At 48.5% G+C, this 10904-nt stretch overlaps 1 protein-coding gene across 6 annotated transcripts in view; it reads left to right on the plus strand.

Moving 5' to 3' along the window:
* ATP2B4 (ATPase plasma membrane Ca2+ transporting 4) overlaps window positions 1-10297 on the plus strand; it is a 51404-nt gene extending 41107 nt beyond the window's left edge. For 5 of the 6 annotated variants that reach the window (XM_085300336.1, XM_085300330.1, XM_085300333.1 and 2 more), the window contains one exon: window positions 5329-10297. In XM_085300336.1, coding sequence (XP_085156462.1) covers window positions 5329-5634 — 306 coding nt within the window. In that variant the 3' untranslated portion in view covers window positions 5635-10297. The remainder of the gene's footprint in view (window positions 1-5328) is intronic. The other variant, XM_085300334.1, reaches the window with a different exon arrangement.
* The last annotated feature ends 607 nt before the right edge of the window (window positions 10298-10904 follow it).

Below are 10904 nucleotides of genomic sequence, written 5' to 3' on the forward strand. Positions count from 1 at the left end.
AGCCACCTGTAAGTCGCTTACCTTCAGCTGAGCCCGCTGTTTCTGAGCTGACTTGTAAGCAAGCAGCCTCCCATGGCCTGCGTGTTAACTTGCATGTTGCGTGAGACAGAGCCGAGACCTCCCGGCCACCTCCGTGCCGAGGCCAGCGGCGAGCTCCCGCGCGCTGAGCTCGCTGCCTCGAGCCTGGAGGCCCCGGTCAGGACAGCGCTTAAGCGCACGTGCTGCAGTTAAGCACACGCTGTCGTGAGGAGGAACACGTGCAAACGTGACCCCAGCCCTGGGGACGGGACCCCCGCGCCGGGGGACTGCGCAGGCGTCGCTGAGTCCTGGAGCAGCGCTGTCCTGCTGCAGCAGCAGGCAGCGCCCAGCTGGCCGCTCTGCTCCGCGCCCGCCGTATTCCGGTGGCTGCGGAGACTGAGGAACCGTGCTTGGAAAAACACGGCCCTCCTGAACATCTGGGTCTAGCTGTGGGTTTCCACACCGAGGAGGACCCCTCTCTCACATAGTGCTCCCCTCCATGTTCACGATGAGCTGTATATACAGGCCTGTGAGCATGTGAGCGCGAATTCTCTCTGCAGGGCTTTGCCGCGCTATGAGTAGGTAGTACATCTTTCTTGGATAATTGGCTTTCTTATTGCACAGTCATTTTCCATGTTCTCCTGTTATTAAAGAAACACCCCTGGCGACTTTTTGAATAGCTTTCAGTCTCCACTGTTTATGCATTGTGGGAGAGAAGAGAGAATTTCCAATAATTCTTGTTTTCTCTCTATTTAGCCAACACTGATGCCTGAATTTTATTTTGTTTAACCCCAGTGTTTCTGAAGCAGCGCAGCTGCCTTCTGTTCCCGTCTACATCTGTTCACCACCATGACTTTCTAATTGGAAGAAAACCTGCTTAGAGGTGTATCAGGGTAGTGGGCTTGGTTGAATAAGACCAAAATGCAGATTTTCTTACAGTCTGTGCATTAATCTTCTCCCTGATTTGCTGCAGGGGAACGGGTAACTTGGATAGCATGTGCCCTTCCAGACAACAATTTTACCAAAAGCTAACCCAGGTTGCTAAGTCTTCCCTCTGTTTTCTGTCTACACTGTGCTCTATTTCCCTCTCTGCTGCTTTCCTTCCCTCTCTCTAAGCTCCACTTCCCTGAATACAGATTAACGGAGTCCCTCCATCTTCCGCTTTATTTCTGTGAGAAGAGTTCTCCTGGACTAGACCTCGGCAGCCCTCAGCTCTGTGTTCCTGTGGGGTGGCAATGGAAGAGAGGGAGGTGTCGTGAATGAGCCATGGGATGGTTTGCAGAGCTAAGCACTGTCGCAGTTTGTAGTTTTGTCCTGGTTTGAGGCAACTGAGCCCTGCAAGCCACTGTTCAGCGGTGGAGTTGATGCTGGCTTCCCTCAGAAGATGTAATTTTTGCCTCCATGCGAGCAGTGGCTTTTTACCCAGCCCAGCACTCTGCAGTGCAGCAGCTTCTCTGTGGTCTGAAATGGGATTGGATTCCAGGCTCAGAGGTTACACAGGTTGTGGAGGTTTTGGATAAAGAAATAACCCTGACAGGCAGGGAGGTGGGTGTTCATCTTACATTTGTCAGAGCAAGTCCACTGTGCCAGTACAGGGTTTGCATCCTGCTGTGTGGATTTCAGTTCTGCTTTGTACAGAGGTTTCTCAAAGGCTGTTTGGCCACAGGCCATGTCAAACAGTCGGACTTGCTGTCACGCGGCAACTGTTTTTGCTGGGTTTCCAGAGTGTGATGGTGCTAGGCTGAGTACTTGTGGTTAGGAATGAAATTGTGGGTGAGAGGCGTTATTTAGGCATGTTTGAGGGCTCAGAGGAGGCTCTGAAGTGTTGGGAAGTGTTTCATCAAGATGTTTCTGGTGAGAGATGCTGCACCTTGTCTTCTTGTCAGCCCAGGCAAATTGTCCTGTATCCCCACACGTGCACACACACACACGCAGCCTAAGAAGAAACTGCAAGAAAGCCAGTCTGTCCTGAGCCTCGGTGCTTTGGCTTGTTTGGGGAGAGGATTTGAGGAGGAGGTAACTTTTGTTTGCACTGCCCAGCATATTCAAAACATTTCCTTACTGTTGAGTGTCTTTGACAAGGGAGCAGTTATTCGTTGTACATCAGAGATCAGTTGTTGACAGAGATGGTTGAGTCTAACTAAGAATATCTGGGGAAAGGTATAGCAGAAGTTATTGGTGGAGCAGAAAATAGAGCTGAAGGCAGGGATGTGTCAGGCTCTTGACTTGCCAGTGCTTGGAATTGGTGGTGCAGGGAGGGCTTTTATGAAGTTACCCCCTGCTCTGTCAGAGTTTGTGCTAAACTAACCCCCTAGTTTCTCTAAAGTCACCTAGGCACCTATTTGCTTGTTCAAGCTGGTTATTCTTGATTTAGCTGGTTTTGCATACCACTTTTGAGGGGTTAGTCCTTTTATTTGTAAGTGCTTGCAGTTGCTGTTCTTGGGATATTGAGGAAAGGACTTGCGGTCAGTTTTGGTGGAAGCTGGCCTGCTCAGCTATCTCCCTGGTCCTGTGCCTTGACACTAAACACCAAGTTTCTCTAGGATCTTACTGTGGTCATTAGTGTGGCAAAACATGTCTCTGAATTCCTGTTTCCAGACACGTAAACCTTCCATTTTCACAGGCCACCTGGTGCCCCAGTGTCATGGGGGTACCTGGGCAACGTTCATCTCTTTGCGAGTGTCTGTCATCCAGCTCGTGCATGTGTGCCCTGTGTGTGTGCGTGTGTGTGTGCGCACGCCTGTCCGTGCGTGCGAGAGCTGGCCTGTTTCTAGCTGGGATGTGCTGAGCCTGTGCCAGTGGGATGCCACATCGCTGCCCACAGTGGTGCAGCACCATCTTTGAGCCGGATGGAGAGCGGACTCGGGTGGGCATCCCTCGTGAAAGGGGACCCCTGGAATATCTTGCAGGTAATATCTCCAAGTTTTCAAGCACACAAGGCTCTCCTCTGAGTAATACCTCAGGTCTGGTTTTGAGTGCTGTTTTGTTGTACTGAGACCAAAGATTCCCAGGAGGTTCTCGTGGGCTGTGTTGGTTGGCGATTTCACTCCTAGCCTGTCCATGGCACCAGACTAAGGTGGATTGTTTACCTTGACTTGTCCCCTCACCTGGAAGGGGAATGTCATCTCTGTTCAGGTGCAGATCTGCAGCCCGTTCTCAAAGGATTGGTAAAATGCATATTTTTTTTTATTTGCCTTATCAGCTTGCAGGGGGATGCTTGCATCATTCTCCCTCTGGCAGCTCTGCATGCTCTCTGCTCACTTGGGTGCAGGCTGAGTGATGGAGAGGCTGTAGAGGGTATAACATAAGGCTACTGTAGAGGAGCATCCTTTTGTTGGATTTTCAGCTGTCCCCTTTCTTGTGCCCCAGTTCAAGTCCACTGTGAGAGCAGGCAGGGGACATGGGTGGGGACTCAGTTCCTCAGGTGTAGGAGCGGGTGGAGATGATTCATGACCAGCAGCACGTCACCCTGCCCGGAGGCAGGAGATGGAGCAGGACAACTGGTGTGGGTGAAAGAAGGTTGCACCTAGGGCTGCTGAGTGAAGTCTGCTGGTGGTTCAAGGGCAGTTCCTTCAGAGAAGAGGAATCTGAAGCACATCTCCTGGTCCCAAGCAAAGTCTGGTTAACAGAATGATTTTTACTGCTTCTATAAGACGTGTGAGGGCTTATGCAAGATGTTTGGCCCTTGTTGACAACCTTTGCCAATAGCTTCTTCCTCCAGAAAGGAAGGGGAGAATACAGTTTTCAGGTGACTGGAAGGGTTACACAAGCCAGAATGGTGCTGATGTGACCTGCCATGGCAGGATGGGGTCCTCTCTGCAGAGAGGCTGCATGCTGGCTCTGGACTGACAATCAGCAGGGAGAACGTAATTGTAAGGTGCAGTGGAGTAACTCAAGGGATGCTTTGGAGGGCACTGCAAGGTGGGTAGCTCTTGGCTTTGCAGTAAAAGGTAAAGCCATGCGTGTGATTTCACCAGGTCCATTACGGCTTGGGAGGCCTTGAGCTGCACAGTCTGTGGGCTCTGCATAGAAAGTCCATGTGTTGCAAAGTTCTCATTGAGGTTTCCACCTTTTGACATCTTATGGTTGTAGCCCCATGTCATCCACGAGAGCTAGAGCACTCTTCTGCACCCAAGGTGCATGTGTTGGTTGTCTCACGCATGCCAGCGTGCACATATCTCTGTGGTGTGGGTGTTGGCACAAGTGTGGCTACAGTGCTGAGGTGGAGAGAGCTGCTGCAGCATTGCCTCCTTCCCTGCCCCTTCCTTTGCTGTATCTGACTGCGGACTTGACTGCAAGGGAGGGTGAGAGCTCAAAGCTCAAGGCTGGATTTCCAGAAGAACAAGAGGGAGAGCAGTGAATCCAGTGTTAGCTGCCATCCTGGCTTGTTTCCAGACCCCTCTCTCTTCCAGTGCAATGAAGGTGGCAATGCAGTATCTTAGCTGTCCAAATGAGGCTCTGGATCTCCTGCTTGTAATGCGTTGAGCCTGGCTTTTGGCAGTGCTGACAGCCTGTGAGTTTCACAGGAGTGTTGAGTGGCTAGGCTTTCTAGCAAGATTTGGGATTGTTCTTCATGCAGAGCATCTAAAAGAATAGCTGCCTTTGGAAAGCTTTGGGTTTTCTTCAGTATGTTGGTGTAGGAAGGGATCTAGAGCGCCAGCCCGGGATCTGGGTGGCAGCAATGCGAGGAGAGTTGCATAAATCTGTTTTCATTCTTGCATGTTTAGCTGGGTCCTGTTTTACTGTTCATGGCATCCACTTGGACCTTCTGCTCCACATGGGCTTGAACAAGTTTGTGACACCTTTAAGCCCATTGCTTTCTATAGGTTTAAAAATGAAATAGAATAAACAAATGCATCACTTCCCACAGTAGTTTTTGCCTTGAAGCGAACCCACTGTGTTTGTCTAACCCACTTTTTTGAGTTGTAGTTCCACTTTTTTGTCCTTGTTTATACACACAGATGCGCGTGCACACACATAATGATAACTAATGCGTTTTGGCTTCCATTCATTCAAGCAACCTGTTTTGAGTTTTTTGTGTCTTTTCTTGCAGCTTCTGAAGTCGCCCCATAGTCGGTTGATTCCCCATCACACACCTAGTGCCTGAGTCTGATCCATGTCGGCCCTCCTAGTTCACCATAGATCTCATTTTGACTTAGCTGTCTGTTCAGTGGTGGTGATTGTTGTTGTCCTTTTTGTTTTATTGTGTCTTTTAAAATTTTATTTCTCCTGGAAGCTCTGACCTCTTGTAGCCACTACTAACCTCTCTTCTGTTTATTCTCCACACCCTGTGCCTTCGGCTCCCGGCAGATCAAAGTGGTGAATGCGTTCCGTAGCTCCTTGTATGAAGGCCTCGAGAAACCCGAATCCAGAAGCTCCATTCATAACTTCATGACTCACCCAGAGTTCATCCTGGAGGAAGACGAGCCTCGAACACCATTCCTTGACGGCGCTGAAGATGACCCTGAGACTGATGGACTCAAAAAACGAGGTGGGGGTAGCCCAGGTGGATCTACATCCCTCAACAAAAATAACAATGCAGTGGACAGCGATCAAGTCGAGGTCACCGTCTCGGAGCCTGAAAGCCCCTTACACAGCTTGGAGACATCGGTTTGACCTTAGAACTTCGAACCCCCCTCCTCCACCTTCGCCTCTCGCCCTGTGTGATATCAGCACCAGTAACTGATCACACACTGTGGTCACTTCATGTCAAACTGCTCATACGTATATCTTTTTTTTTTTTTTTAACAATTATTTAGTGGTGGGAACCAGAGTACCACAATGCTGGGTGTTGGGAGGGGCTAAGCCAAAATTGTGCATCTTCATCCCTAATTTTCAGTGGTACTCACCCAAGCAAAACAGCAAAAACAGCCAGGTTATTTCCTCTCTGAGAGTTGGGCTCCATGCATCTGTAGGGGGGGGTTTCACTTTGAGAAATGCACGTTCAAAGAAAGTTCAAATCGTCATAGTCTTACATGCACGTTCTCTGCCCAAGGGCTGGGGGTGCACTTCTGAATTTATTTTTACACTTGTGGTTTTTTGATTTTTTTTTCTTCCTAATGTTGGGGTTTGTTCCTTTGCTTGTGAAATTTGCTCCCAGTAACTTCACAGTGGGAAGTGAGGGAGCTAGCACTGTGGTGCGAAAATTAAACATAACAGCCAGGGGGAAGGTGTTTACCCACAGGTTGATAGATACAGGGATGTACACCAGTCTTCCACCTTTAAAAATGGTACCTAGCCTTTACAGTTCCTCCTTTGTGTGTGCATACACACATTTCTCTCTGTTTCCAAAGTAGTAGTTGTTAGACAAGGGATGAAGGGGACTTTGCTGTAACCTTGCTGGATTTGAAAGATTTTTTTTTTCCTACAAAGCAAGGTGGAGGTGAACTGACAACGTGAGAGTGGTGGAAAAAAAAATCCAGGATCTTAAGATTCCCCAGGAAGGAGCCCCGTATCTTATGAAATGCTTCTCTCCTGCTCTTGAACAACTGTGAAGGTCTTGGCAAGAGCCATGCAAAACTTATAACAGCTCCTGCCATCAGGAGCAGAGGGGATTTTGGCTCTTGCATGTTCTGGCTTTGTGACTTTATTTAGGCTAAATAATCCTTGAGTGTTGGAGTACAAGCTGTGGTTAACTCCTGAGAATCCCTGAGGACAGTGCAGCTGTGCCCACTGGTTCTGCACATCACTTCCAAAGAGGTAGCAGGCTGAATGGAGAATGAACATCCAGTTATTGACAGTACAGCTGGGTAAAGTCATAGATCATAGAAAGGATAAGCCAGGTAGGCCCTTTAGCTGGTGGAAGGATGAGAGGTTCCATGGCTGTTGGGAGGAGCCTTGACATGCGTAGCTGATTTGCCAAGAGAGGTACTTCCTTGCAGAGCCAGTAGGTTGGTTGGCTAGGTCTTCCAGAGAAAAGTTGCTGCATTGAGGCTTTGCCTCACTTGCTGCTTTTTTGAAGGCCATCTCTTCACCCTGCTTCCTGCTTTACCTTGGTCTCTTCTAATCATTGCTCTCCAGATGAGAATCTTGAGAAGAGGCCCTGGGTGTCCTGGGCAAGTTTGCTCTGAACCAGTCCTCTTATGATGGCAAGAATGGGCCAGACCAGGAGACAGGAGATTGATTTGCTTGGGATTAGTTTCTTCACTGTGGAGTCTTGTTGGTTCATCTGTGGTTGTTGCTCCCAGATGGGAGCAGCTGGAAAAAGCTCGTCTGCCTTCTCTCCTGTGACCCATTTGGTTTTTTTGGAAGCAGTGAGAACCTGGTTGTAACTGGCTGTACAATGTCATCTTCTTTGTCCAGCCTCTGTCCCTGTAAGCAGAGAGGTTTTAGTGACAGAGTAGGTTGGCTGGTTTCTTTTTTCTTTTTTCTTAAGAACGCACAGCAGAATCTCCCGTGCCTTCTCCGAGCACTGCCTGCAGCACAGCCTGCCACTCGAGAGCCCAGTACTTTGCCAAGAAATAAGTGTTCCTTAAATGACAACAACAACCAAAACCCTGTGTCTTGGTTTCCTTTCCAGTCCAGCACTGACTTGTCCCTTCCTTGGGTTGGGAAGAGGGAAGGACGAGGTGACGCTGTGCTGTTCCTCTCCCAGGTAGCTGACAAAAGGCCCTTCTCCCACGGGTCTCCTGCCTTGGTGCTGGCAAAGGCAGGTGAGCGCTGGGCTCCATACACTGCCAAAAGCAAGAAGAAATTGCCACCACTGCCCATCTCAGTTGCAAATCCAGTGTCGAGACACCTGCCCATGCAGACAAACCCATTGCTGTCCTCCCTTTTTGTTCTTCACACGAGCTGAGAAAACACCTTGGGCAGAACGGAGGGGGGTGGGGGGGCCAGGGCGGGGGCTCGCGGTTTTCTTAGGTGCACTCAAGTGATGGGAGAGGAAAGGTAAAAGAGGTGGTGGGGTTTGTTCTGTTCTAAAGGTGACATTGCTTAAAAGATCACTTTTTCTATTTTAATATTTGCAAAAAAGGATGAAAATATGGTGTTCTTACAAGCTTACATAGATATTTATTGAATACTTTGTGGGGGGGGGGACACTGATTTTTGTTTCTTTTGATATTTTTTTATTACCTCAGACCTGTTTTAGAGAAAAAAGACTTAAACCAACAAAAAACAACAAAAAGCTAACTTTGGAGGCTCTTAAAGTCACACCCAGAAATCTGTGACTGGCAGGTTGCCACAAGGGTCTGGTTGTTCTTCAGTTGATGTATTTTTGTTGTTCTAGTTTCCATATTAGGAGGGGGAGAAATAATTATATATAAATATTATGCAAAAAAATATAGTTTTCTTTAGATCAGAAACTGATATTTTTACGTCAGCCATATGTATTTTGTTTAAAGGAAAAAAAAAATAAATCTTGAGTCATGTGTCTGCAATGGCATGTGACCGTGTGACAGCAGTTCAAAGTGACAGGTAATTTAGTATATCAGCGATTGGATGCCAGTCAGCTTCCTTTTCTCTGAGCAGCCATCTTTATACTAGATGTTAGTTGGATGACACAAATGTTTTTTTATATAAATTATGTTGGTATGGCTGGTTGCTTAAAGTATAAATGTTTATTGTGCATACATCTTATGTAAAGTATTTTTTCTATTTAGTTTCCGTGATATACTGGCAGCAGATGACTATTGGGTTAAGTTATTGAGGACATTATAAAACCATTGGGGGAGATTGGTGCTCTACACTAAAAGGCATGGTTGGCAGCATGAACTTCTGGGGACTTCTCTGCAACATGCCTTGAAGGAGGGGGGGAGATTTTTGCTTTGTTTGATCTGCCACGAGTGTGCACGGGGGAAGAGTGCCATGCCAGACAGGAACTGAAGTAATACCCTGTGATACATGTTAACTTGCCTTGGAATGCTTTGTTATTAAAACACTCTGAATATAATTTTGCATCCAGTTCTTGATAATCGTAGGGTCTCTGGTGGTGGTGGTTTTCTGTTAAATAAATTGGCAGATTGGTACCAAAGACATTACATCACTTCCTGTGTGCATTGCTGAACAGTCCTTTTCAGGCATTTGCATTGTGATTAGGTTTTCTTTTATTTGCACAGGAATTACACTTAATTTTCAAAGGTTTTGTGCAATAAGCTTTGAGGAAAAAAATCGAAACAATCTCAAGAAGGAAAAAAACTAAACCAAATTTTAGCATGGGCGGCCTTTGGCTTTCCCCAGTGGAGCAGCAGATGTCTTCTAATGCTCAACCACTGCTTCGTGTAGTGATGTGATGTTGGGGTTAATGGGAAGCCCCCTCCCAGCTGCAGCGAGGGCCTGTCCAGCAGCCTGTATCCACCTCCTGTCACCAGCCACAGTCTTGGCAGGACTGCAGCACCCAAGCAGCCTTGAGGCGGACATCTCCCCGGAGCCCTCCGGGAAAGGGGTGCTTGGACCTGCCGCAGTCACTCCTCACCACTGCACCCAGCTCCTGTGCATTGGTCAACCTGTTGGTCAACGCGCTCTTCTTCCTGTCCCTACCAGCAAGACTTTAGGCATGTGGCCGTTCCTTTCCTCTCCAGCATCTCCTTGCTAAGGCTGTCCACTGAGGTTGGCTGCTCTCTGGCTGTCCTGCCTCTGCTATCCTCCTGCTCAAAACAACAGCAACAAAAAAAGCTCAGTTTTCCTTCAAAGCCCATGGCTAAAACTGTCTTTAGTTTATTTCCTCCCCTTAAATAAAAAAAAATATATATATACAGTATTAAACTGACATTTGTGTGTGTATATATATTTATCCAGTGCTCTTGCAACAAAACTTTCTTTCGAGGAGAGCACACAGATCTGAGTTTTTCTTTTTCCAGTAACTCATATAATAAGCACTGGTATTTTTGTATTAAAAAAAACAGAAAACTACAAAACAAAAGGCTGAATACTATGTGGTATGCATGACATCAAAAAAAAAATGGTGGTTTCAAAGCAATATGTACCCTGGTGTGTTTGCCATTTCCTAGAGTCCAGCTTAAAGTGCACCTGATCTGTATTGCATTTTGATATTAATCTCTATGTACAATGTTTTGCATGTAATTTATATGGTTCTTGGGAGAAAAAATTTTTGAATGAACTGTCAGCTGCTTCTGAGAAAAGACTCCAAGCAGGGGTAATACTCAAATTGGACGCCGAAGAGTGGTTGTGGGGTGGGAAAGGGGTGCATATGAAAAAAATAAATAAAAAGTATGCTGGGGGTGGGGGAGAAGATTAATGGTTTTCAATCAATAAAGCTTTGGCTGTTGAGCAGAAACAAATGCGCGAGTGCATCCAGAGAATAAAACGTGCCCACGTGTAACTGTGACGTCCTCCGTGTGTCCACCATCTTCTCAAGGGGCTGCGCTTGCCCTGGGGGGAGCCGGGGCTTTCTGTGGGGTGGGAAGATGGACGGGGCTCAGCGAGAGCCACCTCGCCATGGGTCTTCTCTTGCTCTTCTTCGGGGCTCAGCGAGAGCCACCTCACCGCGGGTCTTCTCTTGCTCTTCCTCGGAGGCCGGTGCTGGCCTGGCTGCGCCCGCTGGCTTTGCCCAACTCACGGCTTCTTCCCTCTCCAAGCGTGCTCCAGGGCTGAGTATCTGACAGCTCCCGGGCGCTGCCCCGTAGCGGAAACCACCTCCCCTGCGGTGCCCCCAAGGTTGTCGTCTCCATGGCCTGGGCGCTGGGTGCGAGCCGTGGCCTCCTGCTCCGCGACGGGATCCCACGCGGACAAGGATGAGGGGAAACGAAGGCGGCCTGCGAAGGCCCGCGTCGCTCCCGGGCCTTGACCGAGCGACCGCCCTCCTCCAGGCCCGGCCGCCGCGCGGGGCCAGGGCGAGGCCCGTGCTTGCAGCCCTGGAAAACCCTGACGAGAAACAAGCGACTTCCAGCTCGGGAAAAGCCGCCCCCGGGTGGACTCGGGCCCGGCTG

The sequence above is a fragment of the Rhea americana genome, unplaced genomic scaffold (genome assembly GCF_003343005.1).
Source record: "Rhea americana isolate MKP2758 unplaced genomic scaffold, rheAme1 scaffold_163, whole genome shotgun sequence".
In the NCBI taxonomy this organism is placed as follows: Eukaryota; Metazoa; Chordata; class Aves; order Rheiformes; family Rheidae; genus Rhea; species Rhea americana.